The sequence below is a fragment of the Parasteatoda tepidariorum genome, chromosome 3, assembly GCF_982258835.1.
Source record: "Parasteatoda tepidariorum strain Cologne lab strain chromosome 3, Ptep-v5.0, whole genome shotgun sequence".
Taxonomy (NCBI): Eukaryota; Metazoa; Arthropoda; class Arachnida; order Araneae; family Theridiidae; genus Parasteatoda; species Parasteatoda tepidariorum.
This window is the reverse complement of record NC_141757.1, coordinates 17,390,875-17,418,872: the sequence shown is the minus strand read 5'-3', so window position 1 is coordinate 17,418,872 and position 27,998 is coordinate 17,390,875. Positions and strand designations below refer to the sequence as shown.

The window sequence follows — 27,998 nt, the reverse complement described above, 5'->3', positions numbered from 1 at the left end:
TAATAAAAAGGATACACTTTTAACTGCTGTCCCAAATCTTGAATGAAATGTGCTGATTGTTGGCGATATAATAATTCTTTGGACTCCGATACGCAAAATTTTCGACTTGGAGAATTTATCAGCTGATCTTGCGTAAAATACCATCGGTCTACTTTATCCATTATGCTATTTATTCTTGTTTCACATATAATCCTAACTTTTAAATAATTAAACAGCTATAAACATAAAAACAATTAATGCTTTTAACGTCGAAATGCAAAATTAACAAATGTATACAAATCGAAAGATAAACACAACAACGTGCAAAGAGGCGCGCTTTTCCGCTATTTTTTTCAAGTATTTTATGGTGACGTCAAGAAAATTGAAGTTAAAGTTCAGAAAACAAAGAAAGCATATCGCTTATAACCTCGTTTAAATACATCGACCTAGTTGCTGTAGTAGAAATATACCCTAAGATAATATTTTTTAGTGCTTAATCCAGAAATAAGTAGCCGGAAATGAGTCTATTATTTATTAGAAGAACCAATCTAAACAAAACATGAAAACAAAACAATGATCAAGGCCTATGTTTTGATTAGTTCAAATTTCACATCGAATAGTTTCAATTCCTCAAGGGAAATTATGTATAATCTATGACACATGAAATATTTTGTTACGAATTAAAATAGATAGTTATTAAATGTAAGTAAAATTTATAAGCCTTTGTTTCTTGTACTTCAATACGCAGCAGCTCTCATCCCTAATTTGAATTAATTTTAATTGTTTTAATTTTCTCGACACTTATTAGAATAATTGTTGGATACATATTTAACATTAGTATAGTTAGTAAAACTTTTGTTTTCATTGTACACTCGTATTATAATTTACGAGATTCATTAGTAACATAACATTAATTGGTATAGTTAATAGCTATATTGTTATATACTCATATGTTATTGAGGTATACATTTTTAATAAATATGTTTCCTAACAATTCATTCGTAGGGTTAGTAGAAATATCTTTAATCTAGTTTCACTTTTACAGATTCAAAGTCAATATGAATACGTTCCAAACTAATTATCAATCTTTGGAAAATGATGAAATTGAAACTTCACCTGAGAGTGTAATTGTACATGTTGCATCTGAAGGCAGCAAATGTAAGTTGAAAATTCTAATTTGACCATAATATGTTGATAATAACTTAATCTAATATGTTGATAAGTCTACTGCATGTCTCAATTTTATTTGCTGAAAATTGCCATTAATTTTCGAGTTGTGCGTTTTAAGATATAAAAATTAATGTCTATGTAAAGGAAATGAATCCTACTTGCACTTTGTTTGAAACTACCTTAAGGCCTTTTTTATTTAGAAAAAATTGCACATAGCATATAAACTAAGAAGTTAAATGATTCATTATGAGTGAATTTATTAAAAACTTTTGTGAATTACATAAGTTATGAAAAATTTAAAGTATCAAAAAGTGAGTTTTAAAACCTAGAGCAAACCGTGAAGTTTTAAATGACAAGGAAAAAATTTCAAAATATCAAAATGCAAACAAATTTTGAGAGGATTATACAGAGGGGGAAGTATTCCTGCTATAATTTGTTTGCATATATATGCAAAAGCAAAGTATTTGGTAGCATATAAACAAAAAAGTTAATTGATTCATTATGAGTGAATTTATTAAAACTTTTGTGAGTTACATAAGTTATGAAAAATTAAAATATGAAAAAGTGAGTTTTATTAAGCCTAGAGCAAACCTTGAAGTTTAAAATGAGGAGGAAAAAATAATAAAGTATCAGTGTGCAAACAAATTGTGACAGGATTACACAGAGAGGGAAATATTCCTGCTATAATTTGTTTTTATTTTTGAAAAAAAATCTGCATTTTAAACTTTTTTATTTACTCTAGTTTTACCTAAATTTATTTCTCTTTAAATTTTAAATTACCAGTGGAGTTGAAACTGAATTTGCTATTGAAAAGTTTCCCTCTTGGTGTAGCGTCCTCTTAAGAAATAGTAATGAAATAAAAATTACCTAAATTGAGCTTTTTTTTTTTTTTTTTTTTTAAATTTACTAATTTGTTTTCCTTATTTGCAGCCCGGTGGAACCATATTGATGATTTGGATTCATTCTTTCGAAAAATATCCTTTTATATTTGGAATTAATTAAGTTTTTATTTTTGTTTAATGAAATTATGTACAAAACTTTTGTAAACCATTATATTTTAGTATTTGTATTACTATTTTTTTTTTCGTAATTTAAAAATGGCTGGTTGCTTTATGCAACAGGGTATTAGAACCAGAATAGGATTAATTGAGCTCTTAAGTTAGGATTAATAAAGATTCTATGCCTAAAAATGTTTTGCTTAAATTTGTAATTATGAATGTTTAAAATATGTGATCACTAATAAATAAATTGTTTTTATTAGATATCTGTAATTTTGCCTTGACCATACTGTACTGAACCAACATTTAACTGAAAAAAGTTTATGAAAGTTTAAAAAATTTTTTAAGTATTACAGTCTTTGCAATTTAGCATTTTTATTTTATATTGGAATATTTACTTACATTTATTATCAAAAAAACTATTACGAGTTTTTGACAAGGGTGTATTTTTTTTTTACTATCCCTTCAAAAAAGCTCATATATTTTTTATAGTATGAGATGTCTAGTACAGTGCAGAACCTCTTATCCGGAATTCGGAAAACCAGATAACCGGAATGAAATTCGGAACCGGAAATTAATTTTCTTCCATTAAAAAAAGTTTTTTTTCTTGCAAGATTTTGAGCCCATTTTGTTATTTAGAGCGTACGGCGTATCGAGTTGACGAAAGAACTGATTTAGAGGACGGATCAAAAGCCGTTTGTAGACGAATCTCACATAAGCACAAATAGCTTATATATGTTATTAATGTTAATAATAACATATATAAGCCTGTATATAATTTTTATTTCATAATTTCTTTCCTTATTTAAACTTAAGTGTAATATTATTTATCATTTTTTATTATTTCTAAAACTATTTCAAAATTATTTTTTAGTTTTGTTTTATATACATTAAAAAAACGGCATTTTGTAGCAATTCAGAAAACCGGAAAAATCAGTTATCCGGAATCGCGATGGTCCTGATCGTTCCGGATAATCGGTTCTCTACTGTATATTTTGATGTGGAATTGAAATCATTTTTAACTTATAAAATGGCACTAGATTTTATAATATATTCGTGGTAAATCAAATATTTATTATTTTCCTTAATTAAGATACATTTATAAGTTTCACCAAAAACATGGCTTCTCTTGCATAGTGGCTGAAGAATGTATTGGTATTCTGTGAGTATTCAATGTGTGAAATTTTTTATTTTAAAGGATTTATAGAATTATCTCAGAACACTGGTTTTTGAAAGCACGACTACCACTCAGTGACAGTTGTGACACAGAATAAAAAAGCCCAACTCTCTAAATTCTAAACTAAAGTGGGGTACTACTCAGTACAGTATGCTATACTAAGCTTTAACAGAGCATGGTATGCACCACAATTCAGTGTGTAATAAGCTAATGGATGGTCTGGATCTAGTCACCTAAACCAGTTGTTGGTTGGATACGATACCTCCTGCCCATCACCAGTTTATTTTTTAATTGTATCTCACATTGTGTTGGCAAATATAATCAACTATGAAATTGTTATTGAATTCTCAAAGAGATATCTTATTGAATAGTACAATACTGTTATTAAATAGTGCAAAATGCAGCAATTTGCCAAAAGAATATACACAGGGGAAGAAGGCTAGATTCCACAGACATAATGTAAACCAATCTATCAAGGTATAGTGTGGTTTCTTTGTATAAAGGAAAAACATTTACGGGCACAGTAGCAGATGTACTTGATTTAGGTTTGCACCCTCCTCTCTTCACAAATACTACTGGAGTTGGGGAGGAAAAGAGGAGTTCTCTCTTTTTATTTATTGTGGTTTTGTTCTGCATATTTACAGTATTAATAAACAGTACTGTACCATTAAAATATTTCTATGAGAATACATTTATATCAGCCATGTTAAATCTCTTTCTGATTAGGATTTCAAGAAATGATTTATAAATTGTTTTAGATAAGTTTATAAGAATTGGAAAAAGTTTTTTTAAATATTCTTTAAAAATTAGAAAAGAAAAATGGTTATTATTTGTTTCAAGGATCAAAAGAAATGTATTTGGTAGTAAGAGGTATTTTTGCTATTAGCAAATGGGTGAAAAATTACGATTTTTTTACAATATCAAGAAATTTGTGTTATCGAAGTTCCATGATAATTGAGGTTGAACTAACTGTACCATATTTGCACCTACTTTCCTTTTTCTCAAAGCAATCTAGATAGTTAAGAGCATCGTGCACTATTTTTATTTGTATGAAATTGTGTGTGTAATATATTTAAAAAAATATTATTATTTTTTTTAGATTTGCCTTCTTGTTACTCTGTGGTATTTTTTATTTATCACATTGTGTTAATTTTGTTTTTGATGAGCCACCATCTCCTCTTGTAAATCGCACAGATATTCAGCTTTCTGATCTATTTATCCCTCTCTCAGAATGTGCTGCTAGGTAATTATTATTTTTATCTTTTAAAAAACTTTTAACATTTTTATTTATTAATAGCAAGTAAGGCAAATTTCTTCCACCGTTGGGAAAGAAAGAAAAAACATGGAGCTAACTGCCCTGAAAGAAGGAAATTTCTTTAAACTCAAGTGGAAAGATTAAAAGAAATTCTTTTTCAAAAAGAAATATCAAATCTTGAAACAATTTTGTAAATGTTTTATTTGTGGGCATAGTTAAACATTTATTGATTTAAATAATAGTATTTATTCCAAGCCAATAGTATTTTTAACACAGCATTTATAAATAAGTGAAATATCCAAAAGCAACAATTAAAAGGGAAGGAGAAAGTAATTAAAACAACTAGTTTCTTTCAATATTTAACTTACAGGATTTAACTAGAAAAATCTAACTTTATAATTGTATAAAGAACTATTAAAATATCATAATAAAATGCTGTTAAATATAAATGTTTAACGCAACACTTGAATGATTTGATACATGTATTTTAAAACTCTGTATAAAACTAAAATAAGTATGAAAAAATATTTTTTTTATTTAAAAAAATATATTAAAAAACTTTTAACTTTTGGGTACTATATTTTAAATTCAGTTTGTTAACTCTAACAATATTGTTATGTTATCTAATTGTTTTGGTCACTTTTAGTTTCTTCCTTTTTATCCAGTTTCTACCTGATATTTTTCAGGTTCTTCCTAGTAAAACCCTGACCCTGACTGATACATTTAATTTGTTGCCTATTGTAATGAATTCTTTTATTTTCTAGCTTCAGCTTTGGTTACTGGCTGCTATTTGTGATTTTCATGCTCTTCATTGCTGGGAAGTGTTATAAAGCTACCAGAGCAATTTACTCATTTAAAGAAATTGAACAATTTTATGAAAGCGCTTTGAAAATATCTAAGGTACATACTTATATTATACTATTTGATAATATACTTTTTATTTATTCACCATACATTTTAATTACATTTATAACCCATTTATTCACCATACCTACATTTTTATTACTAATTACATTTATAACATTATTACAAAATAGTTTCTCTTTTTCATAAAACTACAGTTAAGACATTATTTTTTATTTCTTATACTTCTGATTTTATTTATTGTAAAATCAAAAGTCCTTTTAATTGTCCAATGGTTTAGTTCCATAGTTTTTTTTTAATTTTATTTTTGTTTTGGTGATCTTTTTAGATAATGATGCATTATATTTTTTATTATTTGTTTATTTTTGTTTACATTTTTTCTTCAGTACGTATTATATATGATTTAGTTTTTAAGTAATTTATTGTTGCACAAAAATATCTATAATTTTCGATTTCCTTTTAAACTTATTTTGATTTTTATGTTGAGGTATCTATTTTTGAAGGCAGGGAAACTCAGGTTCCAAGATTATTAATTATATATACTCATTCCCAAATTTGCACCATTTTTTGCATATTATGAAAACATTTAGTGGTTGTCCACATTTTTCCTGTAGTTTTTAAGATTATGAACTGTTAAAGAAATATTTTGCACAACTCAAAGTTTTTAAAGCAATGGATAACAATATTTTCTTAGCTCTTTGTTTCACCATCTTAAAAATAGTTGTACCAAAAAATATCCTGATTTTTTTTTTTGTAAAGTATTGTCCTGATTTTTGTTTTAAACTACTCTGAAGCCAGTTACCTTTTTAGTAGTACAGTAGAGAACCCATTATCCGGAACGATCGGGACCATCGCTATTCCGGATAACTGATTTTTCCGGTTTTCTGAATCACTACAAAAAGCCGTTTTTTTATTGTTAAACCCAACTAAAAAAAAAAATTTGGGAATAATCTTAAAAAGAAGAAAAAACGATGAAGTAATACACTAATGATTATTTCCAAAGTGATGGTAAGGTAAATATCTTTCAAAATAAAAAGAAAAATCCTAAAATCTTATGAGGAAAAAAACTTTTTTTTCAAAAAATGGCGGGAAAATTTATCGAATTTCGTTCCGGTTTTTTGGTTTTCCGGTTTTCTGATTACCGGATAACGGGTTCTGTACTGTAGTTGGAAAAAAGAATTATTCCAGAAATTTTTCATATCATTATTAATGAGAATTAATCAGAAGTTGAAAAATATTTGGTTTAATTATAAGCATCTATTTTTACTAGAATGAAATCAATAATGTCACATGGCATGAAGTACAGTGCAGGCTTAGAGAAGTGCAGCATGAGCAGCAAATGTGTGTACACAAATCAGATCTGACAGAATTAGGTGTGTAATTTGTACTTATAATTTTTTTCCTGTTTTTAATAGTATTTGTTAAATAATGAGAATTATATTTAGTACATTTCTGTAGAATTTTTATCAATGATTTATTTTTTTAATTTTTAATTAAAAATTAATTACTTAAAATACATAATTAATAGTTTGTAATTGTTTTATGCAGTTTAAACATCTAGATTATGCTTAAAGGGTTATTGTTTAATTAGTCAAATTATGCTTGAATGAATTTTTGACAGCAGTGATACAAAGTAATAACTATACTGTTGATGCTAAATATGATGACCATTGCTATCCAGAGGAGAAAGGACATTATGACCTGTAGTAACTTGATATATTTTTATAAAGTGGTGTTATAAAGTCAATTTTGGTCATGATTTTCATGCCAAATTAATAATGAACAGCATTGCATGTCTTATTTCTATTAAACATACAATTATGTATGTTCATCTTTGATAAGGATTCCATGCAATATTTGTACTGAAATAGTTTTTATTATTCAAATAAAAAAACATTTTTCTATTTGAAATTCCTTTGAATAGTGGAGATTGAAAAGTTCTTACTTTCAATAATTAAAATGACAAATTAGCGATAGTTAAAATAACAGAGAAGTAATATTAACATCAAATTAATAATAAACAGCATAACTTGTTTCATTTAAAGATTGCATTGTGCATGTTCATCTTTGATAAAAAGGCACCATACAATACTTGAACTAAAATTTATATTTTACAAATAAAACAACATTCCTCTATTCAAAACTCCTTTGGATAGTGGAGATAGAGACGCTATAATTCCGTTGGACACATAAATATTAAATAAGGTGTATAATATGTATAGTGAGGAGGTTTTGATGCCAAAATATCTTAATTAAGTAATTATATGGAAATATGTTATGTTTATGAAATTTATATGTTATTAGTTTATTAACATATTTATTTATTTTCTAGATATTTATCACAGAGTACTAAGAAACAAAAACTATATGGTTGCTTTAGTAAATAAAAACATCCTGCCTTTGAATTTGAAACTGCCTTATGTTGGTGAATGGTGAGACAATCATTTCATTTTCCTTATACTTTGTTTTAATTTGTGTCTTTATTATCAACTGTTTAAAATATTTATTATAATGTGCCTTCATTGTTAAAAATTTTTTTAATACAATATTAATATAATTAAGCTAACATTGACAAGCAATATTTAAAATTGTTTAACTATATATTTGGCTCTAAATATAGCAAGACAATAAAATTTCATAAATAAATGTCTAGGTGTAGATGAACAGAGAGGGCAGTGCTCTTTGTTTTGCCGTCTGTGATAAATTTATATTTTAAAATGTGTGCAGATCATAATAATTACAAAAATTGCTTAAGTATAATAGCATATTTTGCTGCATAACTTCTCCCTCCACTTGTTTGCATCATACTTAAATGTAGTGATATGTGCATTTTTATTTAGTTCTGCCACCACTTTCTGTTTGAAACTATTGACAATGTCCTATGCATTTAATTTAGTCTATATTTTAATGAAATTTAAAAAATTCTAGTTTATGTTATTTGTAATTTATTACTTATAGTTTGTATTTTATTTTTATGAAAACTTTTACAAGTAGCTTCTAATTACAGTATTTAGTAGTTGTCTTCTGAAATGATCTTTGAAGATATTTATGTCTCTGAAGATATTATCTAAATCATGCTAATTAAAAATGTTAACTGTCTGTTGAATATTAACATTAGAAAATCTAATTTTGTTTGCTTTTATTAATGTCTAAGATTGTTTAATGCCTTCTCGTTATACTTGCATTAGATCATGTATAATATTCTTCTTCATATTTCATTGAATGTTTCCTGGTTAGTAATGTTAAAGATACAATAAAACTGAAAACTCTAATTGTTTGTATTTATTAATTTTATATTTCTTACCTCTCTATTACTTGATTTCTTCCCTGCTTCTCAATGTGATACAAACGCTTAGTTCTTTAGATTATTGGAGTGACAGTCTTTTAAATTTTACTTTTATATAATTTCTCTCTTTCCTGATTAAATTGTGTTCCTTTAGCTGTTTTATTTTAAAATGTGCCTCTTATTGAATATTATAAGAACTTAAATTGATGAAAAATTTTCATTTGCTTGTTTCAATATTTTTTAGGGTGTATTTTTCCCCTACATTGGAATACAACCTTGAATTACTGTTTTTTGGTAGGTTAATTTCCAAAATCTCCAATTCTGTACATGATTATTAAAAGTTTAATTTTAAAATTTTTTTGACAAGAGTGCATATAAAATAATGTAGGAGACTTAAAACCCCTTAACACATGAGATACCAAACAGAATGTATAAAAATCTGGCATGCATGCTTAGAAGAATAAATGACCAGAATTGGGTAGAGTCTTTTATCTTATTATTTTATTTTATAACCGTCGGCCCAATTTTTTGGGTTTGCGACTGCTAATGTTCAACTTTGTAGCCTTGTAATTTTGAACTTTATCCAAAAGACAAGGGAACTTTTGGATTACGTATTAGGAGAAATTTGCCTTTGTGGAGAACTTTTTGATAGAACTAACTAGCATTTGCGTTATATGGAGAGAGAAACCTCCCTTGGTTGGCCTGACAGCAAGAGGACTCTAATCCACAATCCGTCTTCCACTGAGCATATTTTATGTCAGCACTGTGAATGCTGCAGGCCGGATACGGAATTTGTGTTTTAATTTGAAACCAAGAAAGAGATTCAACTGGTTCTGTTACGCAACAAGCCCTGCTGGGAAAGGGAAAGGCACACTTCAAAACCAGTATTTGTTTAGATTTTGAACTAAGTTTAGGCAAATATATATGTTTTGGCTGTAAACTGGGTTAACAGTTAACTTTACTACATCACCAAACCAAAGATGACTTGTTGTTCATATAAAGTTTCAATCTTTAAATAAATCTAGTAACTGAAATTTAGCATTCTAAGCTTATTATGTGTTATGAATTTCTTGATATAGTAATAGATAAATTTCATTAGGAATGCTAAGCAACATTACTTATTCACAAATTTGGCCATTCTAATATTTTAGCAATTGTGTTTAAAGCACCACATTCTCTCCGATCAGTGTCTGTAACACTGAAATTTTCTTTTAGAAATTGAAACTGAATATTGTGTCAAACATGTATGCCTTTTATTTTTCTTTTAACATTTCTTTATCCTTTGTTATGGGGTATCTAAGCATATCACATTATTTTATGTGCACTTACATTCTATTATTATTATTTATATGATTTTTTGTTTATAAATGATTATGTTTTATTTTTTTAATAACTTTAAAAGGCAATACTTTAGTTCATATATTCTATTGAAAATATTATTTACTGGATAAAGGTTTTATATAATGTTGTCATAAAATATATGGCATTTTGCTTTAAATCAAATTTTTAAATCTTGAATATTTAGAGGTTTGGTATTTGTGATGAAATGTTACAAAAAGAAAATAATTCTTCATTTTTTTTACACAAGCAATTTTGTCGTATTATGTAGAGTTTTTTAATTTGAGATTTTTGCAAGATTTCCCCCCCCCCTTGATTGAAGAATCTATAGCGTTTTAATGAAGTTCTTCATACTGGTGTACACAATACGTTTTCCCGTCCATAAAAAAGGTCTATCTAAATATTTTCTGAAAAATAAAGCCCCCCCCCCCTCTCTCTCAATTTTTTTCAGTGTTATACATCATTTATTTATGATCATTCCAAGATTTCTTTTTTTTTTTTTTTTTTTTTTCTGTAGCAGTCAAACAATGAAGAAAGTTAGCATAAAGTCTGGTTTTTTTCTCTTTTTTTCACATAGAAGTCTCTGATCAATGTTTTTATTATTTTTATAATCTGTATCTTGGAGGAAATTAATATAGGAGGAAATTATAAATTAATTATTTATCTACTGAGAAAAATTAGCTTCTTTTTGCTTTAATCTTAGATAACCTTCCAAATAATGAAGAAGTCCCAGTTCCTCAGTGATTTTATTGCATAATTATTAATTTTGAATTCTTATTGCATAAAGTTAAAGTCAACTGTGTTTTATTTCTATTCTCTTATCTGCCTATATTTTAACCATATTTCTGCCTTTATCTTTTTAATATTTTATCTTGTTAAATTTGTGCTTTGTTCCCTAACTGTAGCTAGTGTTTTAATCTAATTGGAGTTATTCATAATATATTAATTGCTATGGTCTTAAAATTCCTCAAATGTAACACAATTTTTTGTGGTTTATAGGCAGCTTACTTTCACCGTTCAAAGGAACGGGAACCCTGAAAGAAGAATATAAGAAATACTCTAAAAGAAAAGAAGTAGCTCATCAGTAAGTTTAAATTAATTTTTCTAAGTTAATTTTATTTGGTCCATAAATTAAAATCTAATCTTCAAAAAGATAAGAAATTTTAAATGCTATAAGAGCTTGCTAGTGTATTTTATAAGATTATCAAATAGGCCCAAAGTACTTTTTTCATAAAAAAAGGCATAAATACATCTCATAAACAAATAAAATAAGTTATCTATTTATGAAATAAAGTATTTACATAAAATTGTAGCATAGATAAATATTACTGACAACTTTCTAGTTTTGAAAAAGAACTTATATATATTGAGCGACATCTCAATCTGTATAAAGCTTTCTGACTCAATCTTAAAGTGGCGTATAAACCTTTTCCATGATAATTTGGTATGGGTAAGTTTACACTACTTTGCCTCTTTTTATCACTTAGAGGTGACTAAATGAACCTCCTATATTTCAATGAAAGTCTCAGCCAGAACTGTGCTGAAATGCAGCTAAATGAAAAGGAAGGACATCATAAACAAAACTTTGTTTATAAGTTCCATATTATAAGGGTGGATCCCTTCAGTCATTTAAACGTTAAACATTTAAATTCAAGGCAATACCTTATGGTTCAGTTAAGCAGTTCAATGGTAGACTCATTGACTTGTTTATATTACAGAACAGACCATTAGCCCTCTAGTGGGGAGATTTTTAACTTCAGCTACTTTTTACTGTTACATTTCTTAACAACAGTCTCTCATTTACTTCTCCGAAGGGATTAGCTATATATTGCTATATATATAGTTTTAGCTATATATTGCTTCCCAACTCACCCTGATTTGACTTGTAGACCACTTTACATACTGTTTAGAACATCTAACTATGGACCTATTTGTCCCAGGTTCGGTCCCAGCCAGCGGCCAACGAATATGTCTCACACTCTCTTCTAAAAACTCATTACCATTTTATTTTTTAAAAAAAATAAAAAATGCAAAAATTAAGCCGTTAAACAATTCTAGGAAGCATCTAAATTTTGTTGATATCTTAAAATACTCATTTAATGTAATATTCTTTTCATTTTGTCTTTAGATTAGGTAGAAATATGTTGATTCTTGGGTTTCTAAATTTGACTTTATCTCCATTTATTATTGTGTGGCGAATCATTTCATACATCTATACGTATTCTGGATCTTTGCGATATGAGCCCAGCGTATTTGGTACAAGAAAATGGTCACCCTATGCAAGAGTTTACTTAAGACATTTTAATGAATTGGATCATGAGTTGAATGCCAGGTACTGTATTTTTTTATGATTCTGTCAATATTGTTATGTTTTAAAAGTAGTCAACATAAAAATGTAACATACAATCATTGTCTTGTGTTTTCTAAAGTTCTTAAAAATAAGTTTTGGGTTTTCATTAAGTTAATGCATAAATTGTTGTTAATGGTCAAGAATTGAATACTTGATTTAGTGCATTTTTTAAACTTCAATACTTTTTATCAATGTTTTTAAACATGAAAATATTAACTATTTTTATAATCATATTATCAGGGTTCATTATCATTTTCTAGATTTAAAGAAAATTATAAGTTGATCTTAATACTCATAATAATTTGATGTAATAATAAAAAAAATAGGAATTAATGTTTTTTCTATTTTAATGACAGAGAAAATTTTTTATCAACCTCTTAGTTTATTGCCTATAACTTGAATTTTCTCTGCTCTTTGATACTGTTCAATTTTTAAACTAATACCTACCTTATTTGTTTAGCAAGTATCGACTGTTTTGTACACCATCTGAAATTTAATTATAACTGTGGTTTTAAGTTTCACAAAATGACCAAAGTAAGTTTCATAGTTTCACAAAGTGTTGTCACAAAATGACCAAAAAATAAAATATCAGAAGAAACATTTTTTTTTCCATTTTATTATCTTTCTTTAATATCATTTGTATAATTTTATAATTGTGTGCAAAAAGTTTTCGATTTTCTTGAAAAGTTCTTAAGATATGGCAAAATATGCAGTAAGTAAAATTAACATTAGGATGTCTAAACTTTCAACTGCTTTCCTAACCGAACTATTGGGGGAAAATGTCCCTACTAAAATCCCTTGTATTTTATTTCTCCAATATTGGCAAGTATGTATTTTAAATAATAAATTGCATTATAGTTAATGATTAAATTCTTTTCCTTAGATTGGGTAGAGCATATAAGCCTGCTAAAGAATATATGAAGTCTTTCTCAAATCCATTAGTAGCTATTATTGCTAAGTAAGTTTTCAAAATCTTCTAATTCTTTAATAATTCTATAGTCTAATTATAATGATATTCCTAAAATAATCGTTCCCTTTTATGGTAATCATATTTCTTAATCTTTTCAGTTTCTTACGCTCAGGATTTGGTTTTGTCGCTGTGTTTTTTCTAGCCTGGGGCATCTTTAAAGAACCTCTTTTCCAAATTGAGTCTACACTTCTGATTATTACAGTAGCATCCTTGGCTTTCTGTGCTTTGTCTGCTCTAATACCCGATGAGGTTAGTTTTTTTTTTTTTTTAGATTTTTAAACAACTGAGTACTGTGATTTTGTAAAATTTTCTCAAAACTGTTGTCACAGTATCTTAACCCTTTCGAGCCAACTGTCACATATATGTGCCAGCAAGAAACGCGCTCACTTCCCGGCCGACACACCCGCGTGTCAGAGAGTTTTCTCGTTCACCCCCGACCGTCACTTATTTGTGCCAGCGTTTCGGAACGTTTTAAAAAATGAAATTTCTTCCAAAAGATGGCATTGTATGTCCATATGGTTTCAGATACATGTAGATTTGACCTTCTACTCAAGATGAAAGTACATTCACGTGGTTTTTAGGGGAAGGAGTGGAGGGGGGAATGTTTTATGAGGGCTCTTTAAATTAGCGCGTGATATTTATTTACAGTAAGTAAGGGAGTTTTTTTTTCCCTCACTACTTTCGAATTTCGAATTAGTTTTTAGTGGATAAATAGATCTTGTAGGCTTGAATTTTTTTCTTCTTTTTACTGTTAGAATGTCGAAGCGTCGTAGGACTGTGTATAGATCCCTGTTTTAAAATTTTTCATACGAAAAAAGAACTTTAAGTCATATATTTAGTTTTCAGATTTGTAATGTTAAATGTTTTAAAATAACAAGTACATAATGAAAATAAAATGTGTAAAATATACATTTAAGCAAGAAATAACTTAAGTAAATAAAGTATTCATAGAAATATTTATAAAGCATATGTCACTTAAATACTCTACAGAACAATATTAAGCAACGCGCTGATATTTCGGTAATTTCATGGAATTAGGCTTAACATCAAAAAACCCTCCGGCCCTGGGGAGACACACGTTAAAGAGACTGCCGGCCTCAGCGGTAAGCGCGCTTTGCGTCGCGAAGGGGTTAAACATCTGCTTTTAAACTTTGCACACTAACTTTTGTAGTTGCTACCCAAAAGAGTATCTTGATTTTCTCACTTATATTTATAAAACTATTTAAAGATCTTACCAATTTAGAAATAAAAAAAAATTGGGGAAAAAACATTTAACATTTATTAAAAAATATTGTAGGGTCAAAATGAAAAATTTTTGTGTTTGATGTTAAAAAAATAATTTATTTTTGATTTGTGCTAACTGCCTTTAAATGTTTTCCTTGATATCTAAAAGTTACTATCTTTAATCTATCAAGCTATAGCTGCAGCATAAAATAAAATGTGTGGGTCATCCTGAATTTTTTCACGTAATATATTTGGTTAGTTTATTATTGTAATAATATTTTTTGAATTTTATAGCAGTTAAAAATATTTTATGAAATATTTTTACATGTTTTTTCAGAATTGAAAAATCAATAATAAAATCATGCCACCACGTTACAAAAATCAGGAAAAAGTAATAAAATCTGAAAAATTCTGTTAAATTTTTTCCTGAATGTTTGTAGTCACCCTGTTGTATAGAACATAACTTTAAAAAAAATTATAAACAGTGATATATTTCCTTTTGTTTTTCAGAATGCTGTATTTTATCCCCAACACTTGATGCAGAGAATGGTTGCTGACATCCACTATGTCCCTGATCATTTTAAAACACTTGCCCACACATCTAATGTGAGAGATGAATTTAGTCATCTCTTCCAATACCATATAGTGAGTTGAAACATTTTTATGGTTTAGAGGAATATAACCATTTTCTCACGATCCATTTATTCTTATCTCACATTTAAGTTGCACTTTTCTTGCACTGGGAGACTAACAGTGATCGGGAGGATGGCCACCTTGTGCGGCCTGAAAAATGACTACTGGTGTGCATTTTTTTTGTGCATTTGCAAATTTTCTACCTTTGACTTTAATGCAAAACAGTAAATGTGTCATAAATTTTTTGCTCTGGCCTCTAACTTTTATACTGGCTTAATTTTTTCTTGCATAAGGAATTTTTTTACGATATCAAAGTTTTATAAGCTTTAATACAAACCCTTGTCTCCGATATAATATAGGCCAAACGGAAAAATCCTTAATATTCAAGTGTGAAGAATAATTGTTATTGATAAAAAAATGTGAGGAAAATATCTTGAATCATTCTTGAGTACTTAATTTTCTTTGTGCTGAGACAGAATCCTTTTGAAAAGTCTATTTTTGCTTTATAAAGAGCTTTTGTATGATCAAAAATCCATAATATCTTTGATACCATACTACAGTTTGCTGTGGCCCTTGAGTCAGATGGAATGTATTTTAAATATGAATTATAGTTTTTAAGGACAATTCGTGTTATATTGTATGACTTAGACGATCTCAAGTTTAGTTATTATAGATTTTCAGTAGAGGAAGTAAATTGTAAAGTAAAAGTAGAGTAATTGAAGAGAAATTTTTTAAAAAAAATAATAATAAATATGTTCCAGTTTTACGACATATTTTAACTTTAGTTGTTTGTAAAGTTAAAAAAATGTTTTTAATTACTTTTTCGGTTATTTTAGTAATTTTTAAAAAAATGCTGAGTAACAAAATTTCTAATGATTCCTTGAAAAAATATATTTATAATTATTTGATAATTTTCTATAGTATTTTTATTATTAATTGAAGACAATCAATTTGGCATAAATGTTACTTGTAGGCAGGTAAAATTTATTTTAATTTTTAAAAATTTTAGACTCTATGACTCTTGTAGTGTTATAATTAAAATAATATGACCATTAAAGAAAAAGCTGTATGTCAAGGATCAATTTAGATCAAGCTACAAAATCGACTTCCATTAATTTTTCAAAATTTTCCTTTTCTTATTATTTTAATTTTTTTTTTTTTTTTTTGGTATAATTGCTCACAGCAATTATACCAAATTAATTTACACATACATAACTTCTACCATTTATTGTGTTTATAAAATATTTTGTGCTCTGAATTACATTATATTGAATCTGAAATATTTTTTATTTTAGACTTTTGTGCTAGAAGATTTAGTTGGGCCCCTTGCCACCGCTTACATCTTATTAGTTCAGTTGCGTCCTCGCACTTTAGAGATAGTGGATTTTTTTAGATGCTTCACTGTAGATGTTGCAGGAGTTGGTGATGTTTGTTCATTTGCTTTAATGGATGTTTCAAAACATGGAAATCAACAAGTGAGAGAAACTTAAACTTTTTCTTTATTTTTTAATTTTTTTAACAATATCAACAATTTAAAATTATTTTCCTTCTTTATTCTTATTTATTTTCTATTTCTTTTTTTATGTTTTTTTGCATGTTTATTTTAAACTGTGGGTTTAATGCTCATTATTACATATGACTTAAAAAGAAATTTGGTTGTGATTTAAAATTTTTAATAATACTGTAGTGATTCTGCTAGACTTTGGAAATTATGAGTCTTCAGGACTAGAACTCAGGAATTTCTTGGTTCCCTTTTTTACTGAAAGTGTGTTCTTATTTAAAATGTGATGAATCTACCTTTAAAGTTATACGTAGAAAATAAATAGATTAAAAAAAAGAATGCAAATGGTAATTGATTTAGTAATAATAATTAAACAGAGAATTAAAACCAAAGTTTCTGCATCAATTTTACTGAAAATTGTCCTTTTCTCCTTCTATTTATAGAAAAGAAAAACAATTTTTGTAACAATTGTAGCTTAATTTTGACTAGGTAAATGTGTTGTGCTATTTATTATTACTATTTTATTTTCTCGTGGTGACGAATTATGCATCGAGGGAAGGACACTTGGAAATGTTTTCTGTTATCCCTTGCGGTTTTTGGCGTGCTTGTGGAATCGCTGATACCATTTCTAATAATTATAAATTATTATTGGTTTTCTTTTAATGTAACAAAAGTAAATAATTATAAGTGACAAGAATGCTAATCACGAAATATAATTAATATGTTGAAGCTATATCTCCTCCTCACTTTGCCCTTCAGCCTCCAAAATTGTTTCTTCAGTTCATTTCAGGTGGCACGGAGCCAAAAATTTGAGGCATTATCAAACTGAGACACATTTTTAATGCAAAAAAAAATAATAATAATAATAATAATTCAGAAACTTTTGTGATTATTCAATTTTATTATGGTTCAAAACTCCCAAAAAGGTTTAAAAACAGAGATGTTGGTTGTAACACTAATCATAGTAAAGAGATATTGGTTAAGCAAAGTGCGGTGTCAAAAATTACTTGGAAATGTTCAAATAGGATATCCAATTAATAACACCTGTCAAATTCTCTAGACATTGCTCTGAATAATCAACACTTGTTTTATCAATAGCTCGTGTCCTATCTTATCTGAGTTCTTACAACGAATATTTAAAAAATGTTGGATTCCTAAACTGCCTCTAAATACCAGTCATTCTTTAAATGCAAATATTTGTATGATAGAAGAATTGAAAAAAGAATAAGCTAGTGATTTACTATTCTTTTGAGCAATCATTACTATCTATTTCCATTTCTGCATAATTGTACTGTAAAATCACAATAAAATTTAGCATGCATTTTGTTTGCAATTTATTTTATACAGACTTAATTAGTCTGTATAAAATAAATTCTTTTAAAATAAAATGTTTCATTGAAATTTAAAACTGACTGTATTTTTGTATTTTAGTGGGTTGGACCAGGGCACACTAAAACTGATCAAGTACAGCAAGCAGAAGATGGCAAAACAGAATTGTCGCTCATTCATTTTAAGGTAGGCATTTCTGAAAATATTTAAGAAATATTTTCTTAATTTTACTGTTTCAAAAGTACTTACATATATCCTCTATGCATTTCATGTTACAAAGGTATTATTTGATTAGATTAGTGAGAAAAAATCAAATTACATTTTTAAAAATTTCAAAAAATTATCTCTGGAATGCATAAAAACTTTATATAGTTCTTACAAAAGGCTATTTTTGCAGTGAGAATTCCTATATTTACTTATTTAGCAGAATGCATCTGACCATAACATCTTTTTACACCCAAATATTTGAATAATTTTTTCTTAATATCTGTTACTGAGCCATGGCGGCTTAGGGGATGTTTGCCTCCTAATGAGGTAAACGAGGTTTGAATCCCAGAGATGGCTGGTTGTTACGAATTCTGCATCCGAGTTGCATCTACCACAGTGTTGACGTAAAAATGTCCACAGTGGTAGATGAATCATGGGTTAAAGTCCCCTTGCTGTCAAACTAGCTGTAGGAGCTTTTTGTGGTTATGCTGGTTAGTTTAATCTAAAAGTTCTCCACAAAAGCAAATTTCTCCCAATACTTGATCCAGAAATTCCCCTGTCTTCTGTATTAGGATCAAAATTACGAGGCTGCTACGAGGATAAACTCAAATTTGGATGGGCTGTTCAGCGATGATTATAAAATAAAATATCTGTTACTATAAAAGTGTTACTATTCTGTCCATAGATTTCCAGCTTATCGAGAAAATATTTTTTTATTAATGTTTAAAATTTTTCACCTTCGTAAGATTGAAACAATAGCTTTTAATTTCAATCAAAATTTAATTTAAAAGTTATTCTTCAAAAAAACAAGTCAATGACGTTATAACACACTTAATCATCAGCTCCATTTCTTAGCTTTTGAAAACTTAATATGTTAAACTCGTGAATCATCTACAAAGTGTATTGAAGTGATGTATCTTATCTATTCTATTTTAATTGTTTCATGAAATTTTTTAGTGTCTTGAGTAATTTTTTGAGGAAAAAAAACCTTATTAAATTTGCCAATCATGAAGTTTTATATGTTTGAATTAAAAGGCTATTCACTTAATTATTATTTTTAGAACATGGCAAATCTTGTATAGTAGAGATTCTTTTTCGATCAATGTCTTTGAGTTGGTTTGCTCAGAAATAGAGATTTTTCCTCCCTATTTCAGTGATGGCTGAATGGTATAAATTCTGCCCATGTCCGGTTCTGTCCAAGATTCTAACCTATAATATCCTCAGTGGTAAACAGATCATAAGTTAAAATCTCTCATCACAGAGCTAACCATGAGAGTTTTTCATGATATTCCTTTCTTCATGTAATACAAATGCTAGTCTAAATCGAAAAGTGCTGCACGAAAGCTACCTCGAGGAAATCTACCTTCTGGAATTGGTTCAAATTCCAAAGCTACAGAATTGAACATAGCCAGCTGTCAACCCAAAAATGTGTCTGCTGTTGAATGCCTGTTATAATATAAAAGAAATTATCTTTGTACAGTTCAGTTAAAATAATTTTCAATCCTCTTAGTAATTTATTAGTCACATAATTTTTTAAATGCTGAACTGAGGTATCATATACACATTACTTTTTTATAATTTTGTTTAGCTGCATTTGATATAATCAGAATTCTTATTTCATGAAAAACATTAAGCTTTAATTAAATATTGAATTCAATTACATATTGAACTCAATAAATAATGAGATTTTGAATATACTTCATGCTTTATTTATTTATTTTTGTTGTTGTTTTATTGCTCCTTTTAAGGTTTCTTATTTTTCCTCTATCCAAGGCTGTTTTTCGAAGGCTCCGTGTTAATATTAAATTATGTTTTTTGTGAATAATGTGCTATTTCTATAACTGCTGTAAGTTTGCAATTGTTACTCAAGACTGTTAGGTCAAGTTTAACCTATCTAAAGAGAGCGCTGTCTATGCTTATTTTGAAAATGGATCAAAACATCAATATGGAGAAAAGCAACAGTTTTGTGAAAATAAAAAGCGTTTGTCATCATATTTTTTTAATATTTATGAACTTATAACAGAGGTTTTGATAATTTTCATCGAAGTGGGAAAATATCGCCTAGTTATCGAGTTTTAAAAAAGTTTAATAACTTATGAAATATTTAAGTTATTTGTCTGTTCTAAAGTCCACATAATTCTTCACAGCAAGATTATATGCATAATTTAAAATCGTGGCTTTGCTTCAAGTGTAAGGCACTTACCTGGTTATCATGTTTTTGGGTTAAAGACCTCAATTATGTTAAGTTCATTAATTAAAATTTCCTCTAATCTTTAGATGATGAATCCACATTGGGTACCACCTGATCCTTCAAATAGATTCTTTGATGAATTCAAGGAACAAGGTGAGTTATTTTTTTTTTTAAATAAGAGATGTCTTTTAAAATCTTTTACTTATTGTTTCACTCTTGTTTTATATTTTTATCAGTTATTACTGCACGAGCTGCACCTGGGCAGATGAATGCATACTATAGTTCACTCAATTCACTCACCACAATGGGGTCTAAAGTAAGTGTTTTGCCTCATCTTATTTGTTGTATTTCAATTTTCTTACTCTTTCAGTTGGAAAAAAAAATCGAAGTTAAATAAGACTTTTAAATTGATTAAGAGTTTTCAAATCATAAAAACTTTTAGACTTACAATCCTTGCAAATGCTTAAATAGTGAAAAATAAATAAATAAAAATATTTTTTTGTTTAGTTAAGAATTTTAATTAAACTGGAAACCATCTTATATTGAATTTTTAAAAGGTGAGCAAAAACATGCTGCTTAGCATTTTAAAAAGGTGCTTAAATGTGCTTATTTTCGTTTTTTAACAGCCCTTGAAGGTGCTTTTTTGAAAAGTGCTTAATATTCCATTTTCGAAAATGAGAATTTTTTCTTTACTATGTTGATTTTCGCCATGTATTATGCAAAAACATGGTTTTCACATAGTTCAATTCAACTTTTTCACAATTCATTCAACTACAATCCATTCTGGCATTGTCGGTCTGTAGCGTATGAAAAGGCCAATCATTTTACATGTTTGATGAAATACTTGCAAGTCCTCTTGTGCATCTACTTAACTGGGTTCGGTGAGATTCTAGCACTCTCATGTGCAACTCTGCTGCATTTTGCAAGATATTCGCCATTTCAGGCTTAATTTTGCACTCTAAAATCTTTCAATCTTTTTATGTTGGCTAATATAACCACAAAAAAAGAGTTCTTTGTCAGAAACTAGTTATTTTATCATGATCATGTTATATCTTTTAAAAATTATTTTGCATTTTGTTAATGTATATAATGCTTAAAAATATTTTTTGAGTGCTTAAAAAGTACTCAAAAGGTGCTTATTTTTTTGTTGAAAAATTTGGCTACGCACCCTGGGAAGAAAAAAAAAACTATTATGAACTATGTGTAGAAATCATGATTTTTACAAGCTATCTAATTACAAAAATTTATAGCTCAAAGTTTGCTAGTAAGTTGTAAGAAGAAATTTCTTCGAAAAATAAAAAAAAATTTCCCCAAATTCCAAAAAGTAGAGATTAGCTCCTTATTATAACTCACTCAACTGGTTTTCATAAAAGATTGGCAAGTGAACTGATTACAAAATTTTTATTAGATTGCTTTGTGTTTATTAGGATGGTATCTTGTGATCAAAATTTTTAACCTTTTCCTGTTCTGTGTCTGATGACAATACAAGTTTTAAAATATCCTATTCCTGTCTAGCTAGTGTACTCAAATTTTATCTGGAGTTCTTTGTTTTATACGGGTTACAATTGTTTTCCAAAAGGTGTAATCAAAATTTAACGCCAACTCAAATTTTGATCATTTTCTAAAATAAGTGAATTAATTCACAAGAAAAACTAACAAAAGAATGAAAATTATTAAACAATATAAAAATTTTGAAAACTGCGTTTTTCAGATATACTAAAAACAATGAAACAATTTTTGTTAGTCGAAAATGTGAAATGCTCAGCGCTTTACTTTCATAATAAACTTTTATCATTATCGGAAATTCCTCCCTTACATCCTTCTAAAGATTTGGTCTGAAAAAAGAAAACTATCTTCTCCATTTTAGTCTATTTGAAAAACATGGTTTTTAAAATATTTTCTTGTTCAGCTGCCGTAAAGCAGTAATAATGTCTGACCTGTGAATTTGTCAACCAAATTCACAGGTTTTACTGATTTCATTTATCATAGTTTTTTATATCCTGTAACCATGATTGTTGTTTTTGTAGTATGCCAGTCTTGTAAATAGCATCCATCAATCCCAACATCTTCCAGCAGGGAGCACCAGCATGACGTTGTCTTCATACAATAAAGATCATTTGAGAATGAAGGGTGGACTGAGCCATGCAGAAGGCCCACCTTATCTTGTTCAGGACGCCCTGCCTAGGTAAGTCATGATTGGTTTAATGGAATTTATTGATTCCACTGAAAATTGCTTTGGTTATTTTGTGATGCACTGACTAATATTGCCCAAAATTATAATAGAGGTGTAGGAATTAAAAAATTTTCATTGCTGGTTCAGAAAACCAGCAACTAAAAGATTCCTATCACTCTTACACATTTTCCCTAATCCGTTCACATGCCTTTTTTACATTAAACAATGATTAAAAATTTATGAAACATTATTTTTCTTATAAGAATATTTTTATAAAACACTACAATGATTCTACTGCTGAAAATTGTATGTTGTAATGGAAAAGTCAGGGACATTAGTTTCTGAACTGGAATAGTCACCCTGTTTAGAATTATCTTTTTCAACTTTGTTATGCAATAAAAGTAGTGTGGACTCTCGAATTAGTTAAAAAAAAATTGAGGCTCACTACCTACCAGAAATACAAGTAAAATATATAATATCAAAGAGATATCTATTTAATAATCAATTGGTTGGACTAGTAAATTGTTTGAAGAAGAAACTGGTATCCGTCTCCAAGATTTATCTTGGTTTAGATTCTCAACCAGCGTCCAGAGCCAGGCACCATGCTAAATGTAACTCTCATATGGGCCATGGCTCGTGGTTTGGCTTCTGCTGCTATAACATTAAGGAATTAAAGTATGTTGCTTGTAAATGATTTAACATCCTATTAAAAATTTAATAAATTATTATGTCGTAACCATGTAAAATGTTAAATGTGTACCTAGAAATACTCCAAAATATATGAGTAAAAAATTTGCAACTTTCTTACTTTTTATTCATTTGGCTTCATGTAGCAAAAAAGATAGTGCGTTCAGAACCTCAAAATCACTTAAAATAGCCTCAGCACAATGAACATACCAAAGACATGTAGTAAATAGCAATTTCTTTTCTTTTTTCTTTTCATGACAACTTCATTTATTTCATTGGGTATTTTTATCATCACATCATTTAAAAACACAAGAATTTACTTACCTTGCATATATTAGATTTTAATTTGTGTCAAAGTTTAAAAGATAATTCACAATCTATCTATTGTTTAGAATTCCAGTTGAAACTTTTAAGTTGTGATTATCTAGGAAAAGTATAGAATATGTAAGGTGCATATGCTTTTTTAGTGGATCATTATACTCTTTGTAAATAGGATAGGCCTCTCATGATTATACGATTTTTCCCACTCTCTACCGTTTTCTCTTCTCTGTTACCATAATTACAATAAATCTTGCTTTTTCCTACAGCAGTACATGTTAATAGAAAGGGGGAATATACTGGCGTTTGAAAAAGGAAATATTTACAATTTATGTGGTAACGTAAAGGGAAAGAGTGATGAAAATCGCATAACTTTGAGAAGCCTATTTTATTTACAAAGAGCAGATTTTATTTGCAGTAGTGCCGAAACAATGGTGGTAGGTGTCAAATTACCTTTTAATTTTAGTAATGTACTAGTTTTTTTTATATATTTTAGCTCATAGCCTTTCATGTTCTTTAATCATTAGGTACTGGTTCTAAATTGTTTGACATTGTTCTTAAATTATTTTTAATTTGATTTACTCTTGTTATATGGTCTACATATAATTAGAATATTTTTTTCTGAATTGATTTCATATTTTAATCATGACACATACATTGAATTTCTGTTTATAGTTTTATCCAATTCTGTATATTAAAATATGTATGTAGTCAATTCTGTGCATTAAAAAAAATTTTCTAGATTAAAATTTAGTAAAAAATGTATTAAAACTTGGTTGATTTTTTTTACATATATAATAAATTCTCTGCAAAAACTTAATTCAAAATCTATAATTTTTCAATTGTAACTGATTTTTTAATAATAAATTTTTTATATTTGTATTTTACAGTTTGACTACAAATGAAATAGATGTTCATTCAGTGCAAGAATTGAATCCCATGGAACTTCGAGCTGCCGATATGAGTCTTAGTGCTTTATTCTTACATGAGGTGTGTATATAATTGTTTTACAAACTTATAATGAGTCGATTTCTATTTTGAAAATGGATTTCTTGAATTCAAGTAAGACTTTGCTTACTTTTTAATGGTGCCATCTTTTAACCTAAGCACTTGCAGAATTTTAATCAACTTATAGATTAGAATTAATGTTTAGCAAATATAAGTTTCTTTGGATTTTCAACAAAAATGGATTTGTTATGTTGAAGGAAAAAATTATTCAATGTAAAGGCGATAATTTTGCTAAAAAAAATAAACTATAGACTTAATATTTAATGAGTTAATAAGCTAGCAATGACAAATGCAACAGTATGTTAAGCTTTTTTTTTCCCTCTTATGATTTGCATTGATAAGTTTTTGTGTTTCTTCATATGTGGTTTTTTTTATTCTTGCATTTACAATGTTTGTTTATTTAGGTACACGATAGATACATTGATTCAGCAAGAACTCAAAATAATCAATCTCAGCCTATTCTCCAGAATGTGGAAAATGGCAACGAAGAAGATCCTTTGTTGGATATACGAAGGTAAATAAATATACAAAGTATTTTTGTTGACTTTTAATTGTTAGTTTTTTTCTTCTTCTTAAATTAAGAGATTATATTACTTGTATCACATCGTATTTGTATTGTGAATTATTGTATTCTCTTCTGTGATTTTGTGTTAAATATTATCATTCTTTTATAATATTTGCAACAGAGTTGCAAAACCTATGTCCTACAGACCAGAGGTGGCTATTCAAGTACTTAGAAAAGGCACATTGAAAGTTAATAATTTCTTTATTTAATAATACAGTGAAACCTCCAGAAAAGACCTCTGTGTAGACCTCCCTCTATTTACGACCACTTTTGGGAGGCACAGATTTTTTTTTCATAGACTTTGTGTTGACGAAAACCTTTAGGAGAGACCATCAAAGTTTCTCCCAATGACCTGGCAAACCTCTGCATCAAATGCGGGAAAGGTCTTATAAGGAAATATGAAAAAATATCAAAATAAAAAATATTAGCAAAACAAATAAATAGATTCAAAAGTGTTCAAAATGTTTGTGAGTTTCTTGTACTTAGAGGGCTTTCCTTGACAATTTCTGAGAGAGATTGACAGCCTCACTTAAAAGTTAAAAATTAAATTAAAAGAAAAGGTATTTAAAAAAAACTCTCATTTTTTAAAGTAAACTAATTTTCCTGATATAGAATAAAATGTAAACTTAAACAAAAAACATAATTGTTTATTTATTTAACATAGTTCTTACTGTTATAATTGGCATTTCTGCACCAAGAAAATGACTCTGAGTTAAATTAAAATGGCTTGTGAAAAATCATGTACCTTCAATGACATTTCGAAGTCAAGGGAGCTAACCCCTAAAAACTACCAGCCTTCGATATTGACCATTTTACTCTGAAACAGAGAGTGGTTGCTCTTCAGAGGTTTCAGTGTAGTAATAAATGCAAAACAAAAATTTTGCACACCCAAAATATTATTTATAATTTTAGTAAAATGAGTGAAAAAATAAAAGGAACATGACAAAATTAAAACTATGTGTAAACATTTTTTTTTTAAATGTAATTCCTGTCTTTGCATTAATGTGATACTACATTAGTATCATAATTGTGGTAAATAATATTGCTTTTAAGAAAATTAAAAAGTTTATTTTTTTAGGGAAATATTTTTATTTTAATCTTTCTGATTTCTTTCCCTGTGCTTGAATTTTTTGACATTATTTTCTTTGTATCTAAATTTGTTTATATTAAATTTGTGTTAATTATTAGATAATTAAAAATGTAGTTTCATATTATTAGACTAATATTAGATAAAATATAGAAAAATATCTTCATTAAATATTGACTTTCTAAAATTAATATTATTCATGTCTAAAAAAGAAACTGACAACTCACATGTATATGAACCATATCTTAACTAAATATATCTTGCATTAATTTAACTAAGTGCATCTTGCATCAACATTGACATACATTGTCCCTCGTTGAACATATTTTCTCGTTTTTGTGGCCCACTGTATTATGAAAAAAAAGTTGTGCATTCCTGTTTTAGAACATAAACACTATCTTCTAATTGCTGAAACCTGTCAAGGAATAGGAATATATTGCCTTCTTTTAGCAAATTTAAGTTCTGATAAAATAAATTTAGGTGCTAATAAGCAAATTTAGGTTCTAATAAAATTTAGATTCTCCCAAGATGCCTATGTTCTTTCGTCTCTTTGCCAACTCAATTTAAATCATCAACTATCTTTTGATTATGATTATATACTGTCCTTTAGACAAAAAAAAAGTTTATTTAAATGCATATATATTTTTATATAAATTACTACTTAAAGAAACATAAAAATGCTAGATACATAATAATTTACATCCAGTTGCATTTTTCACTTGTTCATTTCTTTTATAACAGTTCATTTAATATGTTTCTTTAACCCACCGTCGATTTAGCTCATAGTACTTCTTTTATTCTCTTAAATAATTGTGCCACATGGAAAACTTCATTCAATTTTCTACCTAGAAAGGGTCATAGAAAGCCAAAACACTACCCATCTAATAATAAATAAGAATAAAATGACCTTTCATACCTCAGTTTTTTTAATCTAGGAGGATTAGCTTAAACCGTTTGTAAATCTATATTTTATTTTTCAGAGCAAACTATGTCAATTGAAGAAACTATAACCTCACATTCATCCGACATCTTATGACATCATCGCAAATATAAGAAAATTTACATTTTTAATCTTCATTTTCATACAAGACCTGAACTGTGTAAATAGTATCTGAAAGATGGACGTTGGCGCAAATATTTGAGTTTTGATTTATTTTGAAGCATCATATAGCTGAAATGCGCTTGCTCTAAGTTTAAGCCAGTCTTTCTGATTTAGGCCAAAGGTGATAAAGAAAAAAAAAACTTTAGGATTGAACTTTCTGTTTCCTGTGATGAAAATAATACGATATGAGTGGCTCCAAATAAACCTGCTGTGCCTGAGATATAAAATGTTTTGATCTATAATTGTTGTTTTATTTGTTTGTTTCGCTTCAAGCATTATGTGTTAAAACCCATTAAAAAATACACAAAAACATCTTTTATGCAGTCTCTTCTGTGTACTGCGTGAAAAACGAAAAACAAAAAAGCCTTCATAACTCTTAGTTTTTTATGTAGTGATCAGATTGTTGTGTACTAAAAAGTAGTGCTTATGTTTCCATGCTATGATTTAAAATATGTAAATTAATTTGTGCAAAAGTTATTTTAAGTTGCAAAAGTAGTCATAAAATAAACATACCTTTTATTCTGGAGGTATGCCTATTTGATTTAACTCAAAATGTGTGGAGTTGCTGTAATCCGAAAAAAATAAA

General features: G+C 28.0%; 2 protein-coding genes across 3 annotated transcripts in view; one reads left to right on the top strand and one right to left on the bottom strand.

Annotated features, from left to right (window-relative positions):
- The window catches only part of LOC107445702 (uncharacterized), a 29,062-nt gene extending 28,713 nt beyond the window's left edge, over window positions 1-349 (bottom strand). The window contains exon 1 of one of the 2 annotated variants that reach the window (XM_087158882.1): window positions 16-349. In XM_087158882.1, the coding sequence (XP_087015008.1) occupies window positions 16-161 (146 nt within the window). In that variant the 5' untranslated portion in view covers window positions 162-349. The remainder of the gene's footprint in view (window positions 1-15) is intronic. The other variant, XM_087158883.1, reaches the window with a different exon arrangement.
- Window positions 350-489: 140 nt separating this feature from the next.
- Atg9 (autophagy-related protein 9) lies at window positions 490-27,998 on the top strand. Its single transcript, XM_087158885.1, has 22 exons — window positions 490-681; window positions 1,025-1,137; window positions 2,080-2,123; window positions 3,245-3,309; window positions 4,424-4,567; window positions 5,344-5,479; window positions 6,714-6,816; window positions 7,776-7,875; window positions 8,974-9,023; window positions 11,067-11,151; window positions 12,196-12,399; window positions 13,301-13,375; window positions 13,486-13,636; window positions 15,122-15,256; window positions 16,540-16,719; window positions 18,177-18,260; window positions 20,559-20,625; window positions 20,709-20,788; window positions 22,500-22,657; window positions 24,541-24,640; window positions 25,063-25,172; window positions 27,291-27,998. Exons 2-22 carry the CDS (start codon window positions 1,038-1,040, stop codon window positions 27,307-27,309), a joined length of 2,190 nt encoding a protein of 729 aa, XP_087015011.1. The 5' UTR covers window positions 490-681; window positions 1,025-1,037; the 3' UTR covers window positions 27,310-27,998.